The sequence below is a fragment of the Rhinoderma darwinii genome, unplaced genomic scaffold (assembly GCF_050947455.1).
Source record: "Rhinoderma darwinii isolate aRhiDar2 unplaced genomic scaffold, aRhiDar2.hap1 Scaffold_4468, whole genome shotgun sequence".
Classification (NCBI taxonomy): Eukaryota; Metazoa; Chordata; class Amphibia; order Anura; family Rhinodermatidae; genus Rhinoderma; species Rhinoderma darwinii.
The window spans coordinates 58,573-81,977 of record NW_027463913.1 but is presented as its reverse complement, the minus strand read 5'-3'; the positions used below and the strand labels follow the sequence as shown (position 1 = coordinate 81,977).

General features: G+C 39.8%; 1 protein-coding gene across 1 annotated transcript in view; it reads right to left on the bottom strand.

The window, feature by feature from the left end:
• Positions 1-664: 664 nt before the first annotated feature.
• Positions 665-23,405, bottom strand: part of LOC142716088 (disheveled-associated activator of morphogenesis 2-like) — a gene marked incomplete at its 5' end in the record, with an annotated part of 58,388 nt that continues 35,647 nt past the window's right edge. The window contains 4 exons of the mRNA XM_075848688.1: positions 665-1,042; positions 1,650-1,983; positions 18,411-18,505; positions 21,304-21,378. Of these exons, the coding sequence (XP_075704803.1) occupies positions 665-1,042; positions 1,650-1,983; positions 18,411-18,505; positions 21,304-21,378 (882 nt within the window). The remainder of the gene's footprint in view (positions 1,043-1,649; positions 1,984-18,410; positions 18,506-21,303; positions 21,379-23,405) is intronic.

The window sequence follows — 23,405 nt, the reverse complement described above, 5'->3', positions numbered from 1 at the left end:
TAGACCGGTTGTGTGTATAGAAGTATTATTACTATGGGCACTAGGATTGCAGCATGCCCCATGTCACTACATAATATAAGCAGCGTAATTCATAGCAGCTGCGGGATACAACTTTACAGAAGACGTTGCCCAGAAGCAGCTGCTGTTTCAGTAATAATTAATGTAAGAAATACAATGTATAGAAATTGTTTCCAACACATACAAAGAGTTTCCAGAGCAGAATCCGCCGTTCAGCAAATAACAGTGTCATAAATCTGCGAGCCGCGCGTGAAAACCACAGCGTTACTGTCAGAACTGGGGGGAAGGGTCCGATCTGAAACAAATTATTAAATCGCCCATATTTATATTTCTCTATTACCAGAATTGCTGTGATTAATTTGTGAAAATGTGAATATAATGGGAGTTAAAAAAACCAATAAATAGAAGTCCCAGATTCGTGCACTTTGCTTAGTGTTTAACTATTTCTCAGTTATGTCTTTTCTGGGAAAGTTGGGTGACAGTCAATACGGCTGCCATTAAAGGCGTTGTCACAAAGGTTTTCCAAACTTCTTAATAGCAAATCTGCTCATGCAGTGGTACATCTTCTATTACTTTCTTTGCATAACTAAGCCAAGCACTGAATAGAATTTGAGACAAAAGAAAAGGACAAAAAGCAGAAGCGTATTCACCGTAGAGTCATCTCATGATCATTAGAGGGCAGGGTCGGCAGAGTCATCTCATGATCATTAGAGGGAAGGGACAGCAGAGTCATCTCATAATCATTAGAAGGAAGGGTCAGAACAGTCATCTCATGGTCATTATAGGGAAGGATCAGCAGAGTCATCTCATGGTCATCAGAGGAAAGGGTCAGCAGAGTCATCTCATGGTCATCAGAGAAAATGGTCAAAACAGTGATCTCATAATTAGAGAGAAGTGTCAACAGAGTCATCTCATGATCATTAGAGGGAAGGGTCAGCAGAGTCATCTCATGGTCATCAGAGGGAAGGGTCAGCACAGTCATCTCATTATAATTAGAGGGAAGGGTAAGCACAGTCACCTCATTCTAATTAGAGGGTGGTAAACTTAATGACAGCTCTATTGTACTGCTGGAGGCGTAAAAAAGGCAGGATTGTAACACTATACACATATATATGGCTCTGTATGAAGACCCCTGTCACTCCATGGTCTCTGGGGAGGGTCTGTACTTCATCACTTCCTAGAGACTGTAAAAAGCTATGACGTTTCTCTGTCAATTCACTCCCATTCATTGCAGCTGATATAAAGCACACCGCTACAATATTTTATAAAACAACAAGAAGACATTATTTCTCTTTTACAGACTGAAATCTAATGAATGAAGCTAAAATGACAGGCATGAAACTTTCCTTTAAAGGAGAATCCCCCCCAAATCATCTTCTGACACATGACATATGTATATTAGAAGGTGACATCACGCGTTCTCTGTAAGCTCCACTGGTTTATTAAACCCATGGTGCTATGAAGCCTCTTGATTTTAACATACGACGTTCCCGGTAGACCGCCATTTATTCCTTAGTGCTTTAGGATAAGCATGGTATTATCCCATGAGCCGGATTTCCCATCCTATTGGAAAATTTTAGGTGGAATTTCCCTTTAAAAAACCTGAAATAGAAACCCTCAATGATTCTTACCTGAAACCGTGTGCGTTCGGCGGCGTAAACCTGGTAGTGAAACATGGCTTGTAGGACTTTCTTATGCCCGTCTGGTACCAGGCAGACCGCTCCCAGGATCTCCAGGACAGCGATCTTAGTTTTGATGTTCTCAGTCCGTAAACTTTGGGAGATGATGTTGATGCTCTCGGGATGCGCCAGGACGTGCGCCCGTCCCTGAGAGTTGTTCATCAGAGCCTTTATACATCCTATAACGGATGTGTGTATGCGACTCTCCGCTGTGTCGTAATCCATGCTCTTCAGGAAATTCAAGAGGCATGTCAAACCGTCCAGCTCTATGAACCGGGTCACAAACCTGGAGGAGAAGACATGACAGGGACATCTCAAGACAAACTCAGACTCCATACCAAGTATCACATCGTATCCAATACACAAAGCTAGGTCTACAAGCCAGGGATGAGAGAGAAGGGTTAAATATATTATACATTACGTTATTATATGTTTGCAATATACCGTAATATATTTTTTATTAAATGATATATCATTCCATAGAATGTTATATATTATATTTTATCATATACGTTTTTTTATTATATTATATTGTGCTGTATAATATTATATATAACAATGTATCATATTATATTATATTTGGTTTATGACTTCATGAAATAAAACCTCATTGGAAGTCATCCAGAATTCATCTCTAGATTGAACCTTGAGACTTCGACTCTCATAAAGCCTCGTATATTCTGCTGTTTGACTGCATGGAAGCTGCAAGAAATTCACTATCGGATCGCTCCCAATTATAAATAGAGCAATTCCGATAATAAGCAGGACGGGGTCTGTGGAGGCCAAACATTCCCTCATTTTGGAAGGAGTTTAAGGGAGAATAGCCCAAATAAACCAGACTATGGAAAAAAGATGAAAATTATACAATATATTGACAAACTGCATCAGAAATACAAAAATAGTCCTCAAAAATGAATCATAGGGTGCCCAAATAATATAACCATGTAGTGCCAAAGTAATAAACAGAACCCAAAAAAATCACTCTACAGCGTCCAAGTAAGACCACTGTTTAAAAATAGTCTATTGAGAAACCCCCTGGCATGGCTGTCCAGTCTGTGACACACTGTTTTATGGTGTCAAACAAGTACCACCACACAGTGCCACAATATATTATTCTACAGTGTCCAAGTACTACCACTATGCAGGACCCAAATAATACCACCATACAGTGTTCAAATTATATCACTATGCAATATCCATACAATAACATGAACAAGAGCCAAATATTACAGCCATACGTCCAAATAATACCACCAGACAGTACCCAAATAATACCACCAGACAGTACCCAAATAATACCACCAGACAGTACCCAAATAATACCACCAGACAGTACCCAAATAATACAACTGTGCAGTGCCCACATAATACTGCCATACAGTGCTCAAATAATACCACCACAGAATGCCCAAATACCACCATACAGTGCCCAAATAATACCACCAGGCAGTACCCATATAATACCCCCATACAGTACACAAATAATACAACTGTGCAGTGCCCACATAATACCGCCATACAGTGCTCAAATAATACCACCATACAATGTCCAAATAATACCACCAAACAGTACCCAAATAATACCACCAGACAGTACCCAAATAATACCACCAGACAGTACCCAAATAATACCACCATACGGTACCCAAATAATACAACTGTACAGTGCCCACATAATACCGCCATACAGTGCTCAAATAATACCACCACAGAATGCCCAAATACCACCATACAGTGCCCAAATAATACCACCAGGCAGTACCCATATAATACCCCCATACAGTACACAAATAATACAACTGTGCAGTGCCCACATAATACCGCCATACAGTGCTCAAATAATACCACCATACAATGTCCAAATAATACAAAACAGTACCCAAATAATACCACCAGACAGTACCCAAATAATACCACCAGACAGTACCCAAATAATACCACCAGACAGTACCCAAATAATACAACTGTGCAGTGCCCACATAATACCGCCATACAGTGCTCAAATAATACCACCACAGAATGCCCAAATACCACCATACAGTGCCCAAATAATACCACCAGGCAGTACCCATATAATACCCCCATACAGTACACAAATAATACAACTGTGCAGTGCCCACATAATACCGCCATACAGTGCTCAAATAATACCACCATACAATGTCCAAATAATACCAAACAGTACCCAAATAATACCACCAGACAGTACCCACATAATACCACCATACGGTACCCAAATAATACCCCCAGACAGTACCCAAATAATACAACTGTGCAGTGCCCACATAATACCGCCATATAAAGCCTAAAAAATATCAAGGCACAGAGCCTAAATAATACCACAGTATAGAACAGACATAATACCCTTATACAGTTTTCAAAAAATACCACAATACACTGACTAAATAAAACCTCTATAAAGTGCCCAAATAATGGCACCATTCAGCGCTCAAATAATACCACCATACAGTTCTGAAATAACAGTGCTCAGCTGCGTTTCATGTCGGATGATCCTATTCTATAGAGGGGTTGTAGAAGTTTAAAAAAACTGGTCCCACTCCCATTTGCCCCTTTGGCTACAACCACTATTTGGACAGGGTAGTTGGAGTTGGCACTTCTCTAGTCTTACCAAGAAGGCAAAAGGAAAAAGATGAAGCAGCCGATCCTCGCAGCAATGTGGTGCTTGGTGGCATTATGGCCCTGGATCTGATTGGGATTGTTTGTATTGCATCATAAGAGTATGAACCTCCCCAGTGACCATCAGCAGGGATGTAACCAGAATCGGGTTGAGGTCGCACCTGGGCCCTGGTGCCTTAGGGGCCCATATGAGGACACTAGCACTGTGACTGACATGTCATAGTTGGGGGGGGGCCCTTTAACAGATTTTGCAATGACCCTCAGGTCTGACATCTAGGCAACATTGCCTCAATGAGCTCCTACAACCACCAACCACCAGCGCCTCACTTCCCTTTCCGCCATAATAAGCCGTTCGTTACACATTTATTTTGGTCTCTTTCCAAAAATAACCCACAAGTTACTTCTCCACTTTTTCTAAAAAAAATAGCTGCAGACGCCTAAAGGTGAGATTTATGCTCTTAAAAATAATTACCCCCAGTCATTGGGAAGTTGGTAAATTAGTCAGAACATTTCTGGCAAAGCTGGTCGATGACCAAGATGGCCGTAATTACAGCTCCCGTAGAAGTGGTCACCCAACTGTGCCAGGATACTGAACAACAAATATTCCCACATATGCAGCAATATGGAACTGGTAAATGTATTGCTGAATATGTAGATAGATTGGACATTTAGGAAACTGGAAAAGTTGAGTGACAACCCCCTGTGGAAGCTGTAAAGCCGGCCATATTCGGTGTTGAACAGACACTTTAGAATATTTCAAGATATAATGTAATATTAATGGAGGCATTTGAGCTCTTAGGGTATGTATGTGCTATACAACAGACTTCCTCCTCATGCGACAGAGACTTGTTTAAGGTCCCCCCCCCCTCCCACTTGAGCAAATCATTGAATATAAGATTAACCCCAGACAAAACTTTTTCAAGCGAAACGTGCGTTGGGTCGGGTGGGCATTCATGGTCACCGGTCTTAGGCATTTGCCCTCTTTTTTCCTTCAGGCCCCATGGCTCTATGTATCCACACAGAATATCTTTTGTATTCTTTCTGCAAGTCTACAAATGTCTTGCTTAGAAATCGCTGTAGATGGAAAATATCTGGGCCTGCCCTGACACTCGGTGATCTCCTCAGGTAGGAATCATAGAGCGACGCCGGCCGTGCCGCGCACCTTCCAGTGGGTCGGACGCCCCGTTACATGCAATGTATTCATTTTGGATGCAAAGTAGTAATATGTTCTTGGAAGACGCGGACATGACCCCCCCCCCCCCCCCCGCCCTCCATTGTGCCAACGCGTTTCGGGTAGGATCTTGTCCATGTACAATTAGTCCTGGTGGCTGCATCCTGCTCCTTGAATCCTCCACATCTGGAATCTTATAATGTTTTATCTGGAGCTTGAGGAAAACCGTAATTTGACAGACACCTTGAAGCAATTGTTTCTGTAAACCACTCTAATCTCTATAGCAACAAAGTAGGCAGACAATTCGTTTTTATATGAATCGCCACTGCACGCCGCCGAACAATAGCCAAAAACAGCAACACAGAGAACAGTGTAATTCTACCACCGGAGTCAGTCCTTATGGAGAAGATCAGATCCTGCCCTTCTATATCCCAAATTAAAAAATTTAACTTTTTGTAAAATTTGTATGGGACAGGTGAGGAGATTTTGATTTTTTTGCACTGGTCCTATGGTACGACTTGTATTACAGACCAAAGATTAATTCACTATCATGATGTTGTTAGCTGAGCTCCTTTAATTTAACGCCAATTCTGAGCACAGCTTCCATATAAAATTAATCTAAATAAAAAGTTGTCACTATGTACATATACTAGTATTATATTACTTATCCTTTACTGATCTGGAGTTATATCCTGTATTATACTCCGGAGCTGCACTCAGTATTCTGCTCCTGGAGTCACTGTGTACATACATGACATTACTTATCCTGTACTGATCCTGAGTTATATCCCATATTATACTCCAGAGCGGTACTCACTATTCTGCTGGTGGAGTCACTGAGTACATACATTACATTACTTATCCTGTACTGATCCTGAGTTACATCCTGTATTATACTCCAGAGCTGCACTCACTATTCTGCTGGTGGAGTCACTGTGTACATACATTACATTACTTATCCTGTACTGATCCTGAGTTACATCCTGTATTATACTCCAGAGCTGCACTCACTATTCTGCTCCTGGAGTCACTGTGTACATACATGACATTACTTATCCTGTACTGATCCTGAGTTACATCCTGTATTATACTCCAGAGCTGCACTCACTATTCTGCTGGTAGAGTCACTGTGTACATACATTACATTACTTATCCTGTACTGATCCTGAGTTACATCCTGTATTATACTCCAGAGCTGCACTCACTATTCTGCTGGTGGAGTCACTGTGTACATACATTACATTACTTATCCTGTACTGATCCGGAGTTACATCCTGTATTATACTCCAGAGCTGCACTCACTATTCTGTTGATTGCAAAATCAGGTGCAGGATCAGTACAGGATAAGTAATGTTTTGTATGAACACAGTGACTTCGCTTTCTATGTAAATTAATTAAATATGAATAAATGTTAATGTGATTGTTAAGTTTGTATATGCACTTTTCAAGCAACCCAGTGCTATGATTGTACCATCCGGGCCCTGGTGCTTGAGGGGATCCAAAGCGCCCAAATCCACAGGACTACAGTACTTTAAACGGTAAGTAGCAGTAGGAGGAGATCCCGGCACTGATTTTGCATTGGCGCTGCAAGGTTTATCCTTCTATGAAGCCTGAACTGACTGGACTAATAAGTGATACATTGTTGCCAATCAGTATGTAATAGAAGCTGATAATATGTGTAATCTCTTGACACCAACTCGCCAGATGCAGGATTAAGGCCGCATGATATAGTGTTACTATATTAGGCACAAGTAATCAATCCCAGACCCATCCTGTACTGGGATAATGATGTCACTGGCTATTATTTATATACATTGTTGCAGGCTCTTCTTATATGAATGTCGCACCGTTCTCCTGCATCATTTCCATTAGCATTTAGGAATTGGCTCCGGTTCCGGCCGCTGGACATGATCCCATTTGGCAGCTAACAAGTTGAGTCTCTGGAAATTAGTTGAGACACAGGGCTCTAACGAGAAACTTGGCCGCTTCCAGCTATTAAAAGGTTTTAAAGTTTGTGCCAAGGGCTTAAAAGAAGAGTTAGCTGCAAACCGAGCGAAGGACTCGCCATGCTGAGCTGATGCGGATTCTGATTATTAACAGATTTCCCTCTATGGGATGAGCGCAGCTGCAACAGCTTAGTCCTGCTCCGCGAGGCGGCCGGACAAATCCACAGCTTGGCCGCGCTCCCTTTCCCTAGGTGATGAAGTTGTATTGCGGTGACTGCTCTGCCATTCGACCCCTCAAGAGCCGGGAGCCGACCCTGGATCTACAAGACGTCTCCAGTTACACGAGACGGCGGCTGCCAACGAACATGGGCATTGCGGAGGTGGCTTATAAAGCCGGCGGGGAGGGGGGCGGCATTCAAACTTGATTTCCGCGCCAACTCATAAACACGTTTTATTTGCGTATTAAAACTGATTAACTTGGATTATGGACGGTAAAATTCAGATACGACGACTGCGGCCCTCGGGAATCGTTCGCTGTTAGGTCATGAGCCTTTACGCCTTCATGTGCGTACCAAACATGATAGTCCTGGGTGGACCGCCACCGCATAGCGATGAAATATACAATGTATACAAAGCCAACGCCTCCTGCTGTGATGTAGAAAAGTCATATCAAGACAATCCCGGGCCCCTGGGCTAGGACTTCACTTATCGGGGTTGTCCAGGAGGTTAATAAAATGTTGTATTCTATGTATCATATACAAAATAGCGCTCGTCCAGAAGGAAGAAAACGGTCTCTGTAGTACAACCTATAGGTAACTACCCTGTAAGTAGCATCGCCTATAGACTTCCAACCAGCTGGACCTCTGCAAGGAGAATCCGTACCTTCAAAGATTCTAGCAATCTACTGTATAATAAAAGGACAACTGAGCATGTGAAGTAATGAAATGCTTATTCTGCTCTGTTTACTGCCGTTTTGTGCCCAGTGTCTACAATCTGAGCAGCCAATTGTGGGTGGGGCTCTTGCAGTGTGAGTGACAGCTCTGGTCTAAGGTCTTGCTGCACCGTCCTGTGCTGGGAGATCACTGAACACGCTACTAGCAATATTATAAAATATAATGTTGTGTTTGCAGCCATCTCAATACTTAGGAGTGAAAAATACAGAAGTTGCAGGTAGTTAAGAGACCAATAGGATGAAGCCTTTGCCCACCTGCTCTTGGACAGGCATGAACGTCTGCCTTGAATACCAGACATGAACAATGCTCCTTTACATCTCAAAGTGCGAGAGTGCAGTAACGTTGGGTATATCAGCCATTTTTAGCATTTATGGAGCGATCATTTAGTCCTAGGGTCACCCAGGCTTCATAGAAATGCATAGCCCCTGCTTTCTCCTCCCTATCTTTATGGCTCCACTGGTTTGGTTGTACACTGAATACATTACAGTGCCTGATCTATAGCAGATTGGGAGTCAAATGATTAAAAAAACTGAAAATACATAAATGACATCAACCATCCAACTAGTTGTGCCAGGGAGCACAGAGGAAGCAGTTATAACTGGGCCCCTGGGAGCCCGATGTGCTACAAAGTTCTACCTAGTTAGACAAATAAACATTTATATTGTACCTATAGATTCCATACGGCACACATATGGGGAATGCGAAATTCTCTTCTACGGAGAACATAGTGCAATTCCTTTGGGTGGAAGAAGGGCCGGTGGGTGCCCTGCGCTACTGGCCACTGCTTTATGACCGAACCACTAAATGGTAAATAAATCTGCAACATAACAGATTGTCTTGTCTTTCAGGCTCTGGTAAAGTTGGGTGATCGCCGGCGTAACGTCTGCAGATTTGTCCCTGATATCTGGGGGTTAACATTGTGTTTTCTCAGCGTTATACTGACATTTGCCGCTTGTGTTACATGACATAATTTGTGTGGGAATGTCTTGTAGCGATTTATCCTGTTATTAAGGTTAATGGCCCAGAAACGGCGAGGCCTCCGATAAACAGACGATAATGAGACGCGAATTCCATTCACAAAAGGATCTATTTATCAGGCGCGGCGGAGAAGTCATCAGATGAACCATAATCCTTGTATCAATTTAATGCTATTTACTCATTAAACTCCTGTCCTGTCTCCCACAGAAAGCCGGGATACAAACGCTGCATTCACAGGGACATAATGTTCTCTAGGAAACGGGAGAGCAACAATGTAACAAACACTGGTGTCATGTGTAATACTATGTAACAAGCACTGGTGTCATGTGTAATACAATGTAACAAGCACTGGTGTCATGTGTAATACAATGTAACAAGCACTGTCATGTGTAATACAATGTAACAAACACTGGTGTCATGTGTAATACAATGTAACAAGCACTGTCATGTGTAATACAATGTAACAAACGCTGGTGTCATGTGTAATACAATGTAACAAGCACTGTGTCATGTGTAATACAATGTAACAAGCACTGTGTCATGTGTAATACAATGTAACAAACGCTGGTGTCATGTGTAATACAATGTAACAAACACTGGTGTCATGTGTAATGCAATGTAACAAACACTGTGTCATGTGTAATACAATGTAACAAACACTGGTGTCATGTGTAATACTATGTAACAAACACTGTGTCATGTGTAATACAATGTAACAAGCACTGGTGTCATGTGTAATACAATGTAACAAACACTGGTGTCATGTGTAATACTATGTAACAAACACTGTGTCATGTGTAGTACAATGTAACAAACACTGTGTCATGTGTAATACAATGTAACAAACACTGTGTCATGTGTAATACAATGTAACAAACACTGGTGTCATGTGTAATACAATGTAACAAGCACTGGTGTCATGTGTAATACAATGTAACAAACACTGTGTCATGTGTAATACAATGTAACAAACACTGTGTCATGTGTAATACAATGTAACAAACACTGGCGCCATGTGTAATACAATGTAACAAACACTGGCGCCATGTGTAATACAATGTAACAAGCACTGGTGTCATGTGTAATACAATGTAACAAGCACTCTGTTATGTGTAATACAATGTAACAAACACTGGTGTCATGTGTAATACAATGTAACAAGAACTGGTGTCATGTGTAATACAATGTAACAAATACTGGTGTCATGTGTAATACAATGTAACAAACGCTGGTGTCATGTGTAATACAATGTAACAAGCACTGGTGTCATGTGTAATACAATGTAACAAACACTGGTGTCATGTGTAATACAATGTAACAAGCACTGGTGTCATGTGTAATACAATGTAACAAACACTGGCGCCATGTGTAATACAATGTAACAAGCACTGGTGTCATGTGTAATACAATGTAACAAGCACTGGTGTCATTCACAGCACTGACCCCTATTCATCACATTTATTTATTTATTTATTTTTATTACATTATTACACAGTTCTGACACTTTCATACATACATATTTATTTTTTACCATCCATTCACACCCTAGCACTACACTGACACTCATTTATCGCACACCTTTGAGCACTTAGTCCGCCACTCCCCTCAAGACTAGTGGGAGTGGCTATCACTACTTAATGCACACTCCTTCTGCAGCATTCTTTGACCCGTCTGCGTCCTGATGGGAACGGGTTTTCACCCACCCACCTACCTAGTGAGTATGGCCTTTTTTGTGGTTTTGATGATCTTTATGTCCCATTTTTTCTGTTTATGTGTAATACAATGTAACAAACGCTGGTGTCATGTGTAATACAATGTAACAAACACTGGTGTCATGTGTAATACAATGTAACAAATACTGGTGTCATGTGTAATACAATGTAACAAACACTGTGTCATGTGTAATACAATGTAACAAGCACTGGTGTCATGTGTAATACAATGTAACAAACACTGTCATGTGTAATACAATGTAACAAACGCTGGTGTCATGTGTAATACAATGTAACAAACACTGTGTCATGTGTAATACAATGTAACAAACGCTGGTGTCATGTGTAATACAATGTAACAAACACTGGTGTCATGTGTAATACAATGTAACAAATACTGGTGTCATGTGTAATACAATGTAACAAACACTGTGTCATGTGTAATACAATGTAACAAACACTGTGTCATGTGTAATACAATGTAACAAACACTGTGTCATGTGTAATACAATGTAACAAACAGTGGTGTCATGTGTAATACAATGTAACAAGCACTGGTGTCACGTGTAATACAATGTAACAAACACTGTGTCACGTGTAATACAATGTAACAAACATTGGTGTCATGTGTAATACAATGTAACAAACACTGGTGTCATGTGTAATACAATGTAACAAGCACTGGTGTCATGTGTAATACAATGTAACAAACGCTGGTGTCATGTGTAATACAATGTAACAAACACTGTGTCATGTGTAATACAATGTAACAAACACTGGTGTCATGTGTAATGCAATGTAACAAACACTGTGTCATGTGTAATACAATGTAACAAGCACTGGTGTCATGTGTAATGCAATGTAACAAACACTGTGTCATGTGTAATACAATGTAACAAACACTAGTGTCATGTGTAATACAATGTAACAAATACTGGTGTCATGTGTAATACAATGTAACAAACACTGGTGTCATGTGTAATACAATGTAACAAACGCTGGTGTCATGTGTAATACAATGTAACAAACACTGTGTCATGTGTAATACAATGTAACAAACGCTGGTGTCATGTGTAATACAATGTAACAAGCACTGGTGTCATGTGTAATACAATGTAACAAATACTGGTGTCATGTGTAATACAATGTAACAAACGCTGGTGTCATGTGTAATACAATGTAACAAACACTGTGTCATGTGTAATACAATGTAACAAACGCTGGTGTCATGTGTAATACAATGTAACAAACCCTGTGTCATGTGTAATACAATGTAACAAACGCTGGTGTCATGTGTAATACAATGTAACAAGCACTGGTGTCATGTGTAATACAATGTAACAAACACTAGTGTCATGTGTAATACAATGTAACAAGCACTGGTGTCATGTGTAATACAATGTAACAAATACTGGTGTCATGTGTAATACAATGTAACAAACGCTGGTGTCATGTGTAATACAATGTAACAAACACTGTGTCATGTGTAATACAATGTAACAAACGCTGGTGTCATGTGTAATACAATGTAACAAACCCTGTGTCATGTGTAATACAATGTAACAAACAGTGGTGTCATGTGTAATACAATGTAACAAACACTGTGTCATGTGTAATACAATGTAACAAACACTGTGTCATGTGTAATGCAATGTAACAAACACTGGTGTCATGTGTAATACAATGTAACAAACAGTGGTGTCATGTGTAATACAATGTAACAAACACTGTGTCATGTGTAATGCAATGTAACAAACACTGGTGTCATGTGTAATACAATGTAACAAACACTGTCATGTGTAATACAATGTAACAAACACTGTGTCATGTGTAATGCAATGTAACAAACACTGGTGTCATGTGTAATACAATGTAACAAATACTGGTGTCATGTGTAATACAATGTAACAAACGCTGGTGTCATGTGTAATACAATGTAACAAACGCTGGTGTCATGTGTAATACAATGTAACAAACACTGGTGTCATGTGTAATACAATGTAACAAATACTGGTGTCATGTGTAATACAATGTAACAAACACTGTGTCATGTGTAATACAATGTAACAAACACTGTGTCATGTGTAATACAATGTAACAAACACTGTCATGTGTAATACAATGTAACAAACACTGGTGTCATGTGTAATACAATGTAACAAACACTGTCATGTGTAATACAATGTAACAAACGCTGGTGTCATGTGTAATACAATGTAACAAACACTGTGTCATGTGTAATACAATGTAACAAACGCTGGTGTCATGTGTAATACAATGTAACAAACACTGGTGTCATGTGTAATACAATGTAACAAATACTGGTGTCATGTGTAATACAATGTAACAAACACTGTGTCATGTGTAATACAATGTAACAAACACTGTGTCATGTGTAATACAATGTAACAAACACTGTGTCATGTGTAATACAATGTAACAAACAGTGGTGTCATGTGTAATACAATGTAACAAGCACTGGTGTCACGTGTAATACAATGTAACAAACACTGTGTCACGTGTAATACAATGTAACAAACATTGGTGTCATGTGTAATACAATGTAACAAACAGTGGTGTCATGTGTAATACAATGTAACAAACACTGTGTCATGTGTAATGCAATGTAACAAACACTGTGTCATGTGTAATACAATGTAACAAGCACTGGTGTCATGTGTAATGCAATGTAACAAACACTGTGTCATGTGTAATACAATGTAACAAACACTAGTGTCATGTGTAATACAATGTAACAAATACTGGTGTCATGTGTAATACAATGTAACAAACACTGGTGTCATGTGTAATACAATGTAACAAACGCTGGTGTCATGTGTAATACAATGTAACAAACACTGTGTCATGTGTAATACAATGTAACAAACGCTGGTGTCATGTGTAATACAATGTAACAAGCACTGGTGTCATGTGTAATACAATGTAACAAATACTGGTGTCATGTGTAATACAATGTAACAAACGCTGGTGTCATGTGTAATACAATGTAACAAACACTGTGTCATGTGTAATACAATGTAACAAACGCTGGTGTCATGTGTAATACAATGTAACAAACCCTGTGTCATGTGTAATACAATGTAACAAACGCTGGTGTCATGTGTAATACAATGTAACAAGCACTGGTGTCATGTGTAATACAATGTAACAAACACTAGTGTCATGTGTAATACAATGTAACAAGCACTGGTGTCATGTGTAATACAATGTAACAAATACTGGTGTCATGTGTAATACAATGTAACAAACGCTGGTGTCATGTGTAATACAATGTAACAAACACTGTGTCATGTGTAATACAATGTAACAAACGCTGGTGTCATGTGTAATACAATGTAACAAACCCTGTGTCATGTGTAATACAATGTAACAAACAGTGGTGTCATGTGTAATACAATGTAACAAACACTGTGTCACGTGTAATACAATGTAACAAACACTGTGTCATGTGTAATGCAATGTAACAAACCCTGTGTCATGTGTAATACAATGTAACAAACAGTGGTGTCATGTGTAATACAATGTAACAAACCCTGTGTCATGTGTAATACAATGTAACAAACAGTGGTGTCATGTGTAATACAATGTAACAAACACTGTGTCATGTGTAATGCAATGTAACAAACACTGGTGTCATGTGTAATACAATGTAACAAACAGTGGTGTCATGTGTAATACAATGTAACAAACACTGTGTCATGTGTAATGCAATGTAACAAACACTGGTGTCATGTGTAATACAATGTAACAAACACTGTCATGTGTAATACAATGTAACAAACACTGTGTCATGTGTAATGCAATGTAACAAACACTGGTGTCATGTGTAATACAATGTAACAAATACTGGTGTCATGTGTAATACAATGTAACAAACGCTGGTGTCATGTGTAATACAATGTAACAAACGCTGGTGTCATGTGTAATACAATGTAACAAACACTGGTGTCATGTGTAATACTATGTAACAAACACTGTCATGTGTAATACAATGTAACAAACACTGGTGTCGTGTGTAATACAATGTAACAAACACTGTGTCATGTGTAATACAATGTAACAAACGCTGGTGTCATGTGTAATACAATGTAACAAACACTGGTGTCATGTGTAATACAATGTAACAAACACTGTGTCATGTGTAATACAATGTAACAAACACTGGTGTCATGTGTAATACAATGTAACAAACACTGTGTCATGTGTAATACAATGTAACAAACACTGTGTCATGTGTAATACAATGTAACAAACACTGGTGTCATGTGTAATACAATGTAACAAACAGTGGTGTCATGTGTAATACAATGTAACAAACGCTGGTGTCATGTGTAATACAATGTAACAAACGCTGGTGTCATGTGTAATACAATGTAACAAACACTGTGTCATGTGTAATACAATGTAACAAACACTGTCATGTGTAATACAATGTAACAAACGCTGGTGTCATGTGTAATACAATGTAACAAACACTGTGTCATGTGTAATACAATGTAACAAACACTGTGTCATGTGTAATACAATGTAACAAACAGTGGTGTCATGTGTAATACAATGTAACAAGCACTGGTGTCACGTGTAATACAATGTAACAAACACTGTCATGTGTAATACAATGTAACAAACGCTGGTGTCATGTGTAATACAATGTAACAAACACTGTGTCATGTGTAATACAATGTAACAAACGCTGGTGTCATGTGTAATACAATGTAACAAACACTGGTGTCATGTGTAATACAATGTAACAAATACTGGTGTCATGTGTAATACAATGTAACAAACACTGTGTCATGTGTAATACAATGTAACAAACACTGTGTCATGTGTAATACAATGTAACAAACACTGTCATGTGTAATACAATGTAACAAACAGTGGTGTCATGTGTAATACAATGTAACAAGCACTGGTGTCACGTGTAATACAATGTAACAAACGCTGGTGTCATGTGTAATACAATGTAACAAACATTGGTGTCATGTGTAATACAATGTAACAAACACTGGTGTCAAGTGTAATACAATGTAACAAGCACTGGTGTCATGTGTAATACAATGTAACAAACGCTGGTGTCATGTGTAATACAATGTAACAAACACTGTGTCATGTGTAATACAATGTAACAAACACTGGTGTCATGTGTAATGCAATGTAACAAACACTGTGTCATGTGTAATACAATGTAACAAGCACTGTCATGTGTAATGCAATGTAACAAACACTGTGTCATGTGTAATACAATGTAACAAACACTAGTGTCATGTGTAATACAATGTAACAAATACTGGTGTCATGTGTAATACAATGTAACAAACACTGGTGTCATGTGTAATACAATGTAACAAACGCTGGTGTCATGTGTAATACAATGTAACAAACACTGTGTCATGTGTAATACAATGTAACAAACGCTGGTGTCATGTGTAATACAATGTAACAAACCCTGTGTCATGTGTAATACAATGTAACAAACGCTGGTGTCATGTGTAATACAATGTAACAAGCACTGGTGTCATGTGTAATACAATGTAACAAACACTAGTGTCATGTGTAATACAATGTAACAAGCACTGGTGTCATGTGTAATACAATGTAACAAATACTGGTGTCATGTGTAATACAATGTAACAAACGCTGGTGTCATGTGTAATACAATGTAACAAACACTGTGTCATGTGTAATACAATGTAACAAACGCTGGTGTCATGTGTAATACAATGTAACAAACCCTGTGTCATGTGTAATACAATGTAACAAACAGTGGTGTCATGTGTAATACAATGTAACAAACACTGTGTCATGTGTAATACAATGTAACAAACACTGTGTCATGTGTAATGCAATGTAACAAACACTGGTGTCATGTGTAATACAATGTAACAAACAGTGGTGTCATGTGTAATACAATGTAACAAACACTGTGTCATGTGTAATGCAATGTAACAAACACTGGTGTCATGTGTAATACAATGTAACAAACACTGTCATGTGTAATACAATGTAACAAACACTGTGTCATGTGTAATGCAATGTAACAAACACTGGTGTCATGTGTAATACAATGTAACAAATACTGGTGTCATGTGTAATACAATGTAACAAACGCTGGTGTCATGTGTAATACAATGTAACAAACGCTGGTGTCATGTGTAATACAATGTAACAAACAGTGGTGTCATGTGTAATACAATGTAACAAACACTGTGTCATGTGTAATGCAATGTAACAAACACTGGTGTCATGTGTAATACAATGTAACAAACACTGTCATGTGTAATACAATGTAACAAACACTGTGTCATGTGTAATGCAATGTAACAAACACTGGTGTCATGTGTAATACAATGTAACAAATACTGGTGTCATGTGTAATACAATGTAACAAACGCTGGTGTCATGTGTAATACAATGTAACAAACACTGGTGTCATGTGTAATACTATGTAACAAACACTGTCATGTGTAATACAATGTAACAAACACTGGTGTCGTGTGTAATACAATGTAACAAACACTGTGTCATGTGTAATACAATGTAACAAACGCTGGTGTCATGTGTAATACAATGTAACAAACACTGGTGTCATGTGTAATACAATGTAACAAACACTGTGTCATGTGTAATACAATGTAACAAACACTGGTGTCATGTGTAATACAATGTAACAAACACTGTGTCATGTGTAATACAATGTAACAAACACTGTGTCATGTGTAATACAATGTAACAAACACTGGTGTCATGTGTAATACAATGTAACAAACAGTGGTGTCATGTGTAATACAATGTAACAAACGCTGGTGTCATGTGTAATACAATGTAACAAACGCTGGTGTCATGTGTAATACAATGTAACAAACACTGTGTCATGTGTAATACAATGTAACAAACTCTGTCATGTGTAATACAATGTAACAAACACTGGTGTCATGTGTAATACAATGTAACAAACACTGGTGTCATGTGTAATACAATGTAACAAACAGTGGTGTCATGTGTAGTACAATGTAACAAACACTGGTGTCATGTGTAATACAATGTAATAAACGCTGGTGTCATGTGTAATACAATGTAACAAACACTGTGTCATGTGTAATACAATGTAACAAACAGTGGTGTCATGTGTAGTACAATGTAACAAACACTGGTGTCATGTGTAATACAATGTAACAAACACTGGTATTATTTGCAGCCATGTAGTAATCTACTTATATGGCAGCCTCAGATGGGGGTCGACCTCTGTTCCCCGTTCTGTCTGCAGTAGATACCTGACTATAGTAAGGCTTTACCTCATAGGTTGGGTCCGCAGAGCCGTCTTCAAGTCTTCTACTATTTTATTCCTCATCTCTGTATCTTCTTCATCAAAGGCATAAAGAGTCTGCATCTGGGGGATACAGAATCACATGACGCCTTATTATCAAAACCTGCTGCAGTACCTGGTCACTGGATCCATCAATCAACGGGATCAAAAATGTGATGTCTACGATCGTCCCCTTAGAGGGGGTTCCTTGTAATGGCCAATTTATTATATAGATACAATGACAAAAGTTTTTAGTTTTTTTGGGATGGGGGTAAAGTTGGGTGTTGTGCTCATGTCATTTTTAGCAGCTCAGCAAATTGAAACTTTTCCCTAGGTCTTCCCAGGGATCCCTCACTGCAATGTGGGGGGGGGGGGGTGTACTACCATTTTGGGGACCATAACATGGCCCACGTTCCAGGTGTCACTTTCTTAACCCCCTTGGACCAGGGAACAATAAATTAGAGTCTTATTATTCTAGTACTTAGCCAGTTAAATTCTGGCAGCTCATGGAACAGCTGCTTCTACCCGGCCTTGGCAATGCTTTCCCGGTGCCCTGGGAAGTGGTGAAACCTTGGACACGTCACATGCCAGCTCTGGCTCGTGAACCCCTTCCTGAATAGCAATAATCCCAGCTGTTAACTCAGAGATTTCCCGATGTCACTCATCAACTGAGCAGACAACCTACTGAATTATTCAGCGTACATCCCGGTCTAATGTATCGGGATCGCTGCCGAGAGCTGAAGGAATGCCCCAGTCCTATCCACAACAAGCAATATTCTCAATATTAATCTAGAGAGAGGGTTTGTAGAGAGCAGAATGGGCTGGTAGCAGCTGTATTTGCCGGCCCTGATCTTTGCTTGCCCTCTTGTCAGCAGACATACAGCTGACGTGCTTTACATTGTCTGGGTTACCTACTGACGTTGGGCACACAAAGCAGATCATGAATGGGAGAAGCGTCTTCTTGCTCTCCCTGCTGTTCTAGAACCAGCTCTGGACATACACAGGGGGCCTATGGAATAATTAAAATTGTACCCCCCCCTCCCCCTCAAGCCGGTTCACATGATTGCTATCCATACCGGGGCCACAGTAGACCCAAGTGAATGAAGAGAGACTAGGCAATCAGCTCTGCGGTCAGCTCTACATTGCAGACAGAGAAGTATGGAGGAGGTTCCTGCTGCTGCAAGCGCTCCGCCAGCCAATGGCAAAGCTTTTTGACACAGTTATTGTTACATATGCACTAGCACTGGAGGGGGGGGAAATTAAGTCTGCCTGGGACACATATAGAGGACTTTTTACACCCCTATAATTGGAATATGGGACAAGGGGGAGGAGGTGGAGATCATGTAAGTGCTACTATCATCCTTAACATGTTCATTTAACATTACAGGAGGGGTTACAGATGTAAGATTCAGGCTGTGAAGTGGAAGAAACTTCGGGTTCGGTAATTGACTACGTGACTTCCTTTGCTCTCCCCGGCAGCTGCTATCACGGGACTTTAGATGTGACCGTTGCTCTCAGTTAGGGGGGAGCGCGGTGTAATATATGGGTGCGATTCCATGGGACTGGACACTCCGTGATGGATGAGGAATTTTTATTAATAGTCAGATGAAAGAAAAGCAATTACTGTTCTCATTGTTGGTGCCGTCTCTGTACTTTGTTTTTTTAAGATAAATTGACAAAAGCAATTTCTGAGAATACAATGGAGGCATCAGTCACTCAGCACCGTGCGACCCATAAAGCAGGATCTGGACTTTACTTAGATCTGCGGTTGTCACTGTTATGTGGGCACTATAGATGTCACTGATATGAAGGGCACTGTGGTTGTAACTGTTATGGGATGCAATATAGATGTCACTGATATGGGGGGCGCTGTGATTGTTACTGTTATGTGGTCACTGTAGATATCACTGCTACGAAGGGCACTGTGGTTGTCACTGTTATGGGGTGCAATATAGCTGTCACTGTTATGGGGGGTGCTGTGGTTGTCACTGTTACCGTATGTTGGCACTACAGATGTCACTGCTATTGGTGGGTATTGTGGCTTTCGCTGTTTTAGTTTAATCAACCTAAAAGAGCACTCTGGGCAAATCTGATGTTGTGCCTACTACAGGGCCTTTAAAACCCTTTGACATGCTCTGCCTCCTCAAGACCTGCACTAGGCATAATGCAGTATATCAGTTTTACCCAGTACTTCTTTAAGGTTTTTTTGTGGCCCCTGGAGGTAGCACAATCTGGAATGTGGCCCTCAGACCACAAAAGGTTGGACATCCCTGAAGGCTTTGTACTTCCTGTATTATAAGATGGTTTGTACACCGTAGCAGCTCGTGGCTGTTGACAACTATTTTCCCACACTAGCAAATAAGTGTCAGACTCCTCCCCTTATGTTTTATTTTACAATCAGCTCCACCTAGTGTAAGATTTATAAATACAAAATTGCAGTCGAAAATGGAACATGATGGGGAATGGGTTAGCATTTTATCACTTTAAAGACATGATATCTTTGATTTTCCACAGGGATGTCATCGATGTAACTTTACGTGAGGACTGGAGTTTCTCTTGTATGGATGTTTTTGGAAAATACATCAATTAGTTCATGACAAGTGACCGAGATAGTAAACTAATTGGCAGATATTAATAATAGTTGTCACAAACTTTTTTTTCCTAATGATTACGATTTGGCGGTCTCGGCGGGATAACTTGCATTAGTTACACTGTACAGTTGACAATTTTATACTGTAATGAGAGATTTTGTGTGGATATCTGTTCTTTTCTACTTAAATTCAGGTTTCATTTAGACTGGAGTTGATTATAAACAGAATAATTGTAGCGTTAAGTATCTCTGGCTATGAACCAGTTGAGATATTCATAATGTAAACACTTACGGCTGCCATAGAGTTGATCCGGTCGATGTAATAGTCTGGCCAGCTGGTAGCCAGCTTATTCGGATCTTCTTGTTCCTGCAACAAATATAGTTGACAAAAAAGATCAGACCAGGTCAAAAAAGGGGCCGAGTGATCAATGATTTTCATCAATCAATAGAACTGTAAAGGATCTGCCAGGCACAACTTCTGTGTATACGCCCATGGGTAATCAGTCTGCACCTGGTTCTATGTCTCTGAGACTGACTCCATCTTCCACCACTCAGGATGGCAGGCTTAGGAGTGGGAGAACCTATCGCAGCCTGGCCAGACGGAGCTAGCTCCCGCCCTCTGTCTATTTATACCTGCCTTTCCTGTTCCTCCTTTGCTTGTGATTCTTCTCGTGTGGTTTCCTGGCCCTGCTGCAGCTTCTGTACTATTTGACCCTGCTTCATACTGACCTTACGGACTACTCTCTTGCTCTGCGTTTGGTACATCGTTCACTCCTGGTTTGACTCGGCTCGTTCACCTCTCTTGTTGCTCACGGTGTTGCCGTGGGCAACGGCCCCATTTCCCTTTGCTTGTGTCCCCTTGTCTGTTTGTCTGTCGTGCACCTACTGAGCGTAGGGACCGTCGCCCAGTTGTACCCCGTCGCCTAGGGCGGGTCGTTGCAAGTAGCAGGGACTGAGTGGTGGGTAGATTACGGCTCACTGTCTGTTTCCCAACCCCCCTGTCATTACAAGAAAAGTAACATTCAATAGTTCAGTGTATTCTGTAAATTTCTACCCAAATGTTCAGTAACACAGCAAGGACTAAGTGCACCTCTAACCTCATTACTTCTATTATATTCAGCATCAGACTGGCCCATGAAATTTACAGAGAATTCCCTGGTGGGTCCAGGCTCTGAAATTGAATGGGTCATTAAGGACAAACCTATTTGGAGGTGACATTGGAGAAATCACTTGCCACTAGGGCTTATTTCTTATTGGTTGATTCACAAGTAACCTATTAGCTCTTATTAATGTTGACCCAAGGATCCCCAGTCTAACATCGGTTACATTGTATCTCTTCAGCTTGTTCTATAGTCATATTGTGACCAGGATTTTGTAATAACGTTCTATCACCAGGAGAACTACCATACCTGGGTCTACAATTAGTAACATCTTTTAGATAGAGTATAATGGTATTGGAATATTATTGCAACCATTACATAAAAAAAACCATTATTAATAATAATAATAATAATAATAATACTAACAACAACAATAAATATTAATAATAACAATAACAATAAGGCTATGTTCACACTGAGTTTTTTGCAGGTGGAATTTCTGCCTCAAAATTCAGTTTGAGGCAAATTTTCCTCTCCCTGCACGCCAATTTTCACGGCGTTTTATGCCCGCGGCGCTCAACGGCCGTGGGCGAAAAAACGGCGCGATAAAACGCCGTGAAAATTGGCGTGCAGGGAGAGGAAAATTTGCAAAATACGCTTTCTCTGCATCCCATTGATGTCAATGGGAGGTCAGAGGAGTAAACGCCCGAAGATAGGGCATGTCGCTTCTTTTTCCCGCGAGACGGTCTTACCGCTCGCGGGAGAAAACCGCCCCCTCCTCCCATTGAAATCAATGGGAGGCATTTTAGGGCCATTTTTGACGAGTTTTGTGGCGCGGTTTCCGCGTTCATAAACTCCATGTGAACATAGCCTAATAATAATAATAATAACAACAATAAATATTAATAATAACAATAATAGTCATAAGAAAAGGTAAAAGAGAAGTCCAATTAAAGGGGTTATCTGTATTTAAAAAATAAATAAAAAGATTCATAAACTAAATGAAAAACAGAGACGCGAAAACAAAATGAATGATACAATGAAGTACAATGAAACCTCTCCAAAGACCCGAGAAGACCACCCCCTTATCCAGACCAGATTTCCTGTGGCAAATTTTCTATTCCACCACATACTATGTACCCCCTACAAGACCACTTTTTAAAGGCTATAAAACACCTTTGGAAGGCAAATTTATTTTTATTTATTTTTTAATTTAAAAAAAAAAGGGTATCGGTGCGTTTTGTGTAACTTTGTAAATAGTTTTTATTAAAAATTATTTGTACTTTTTTAGATA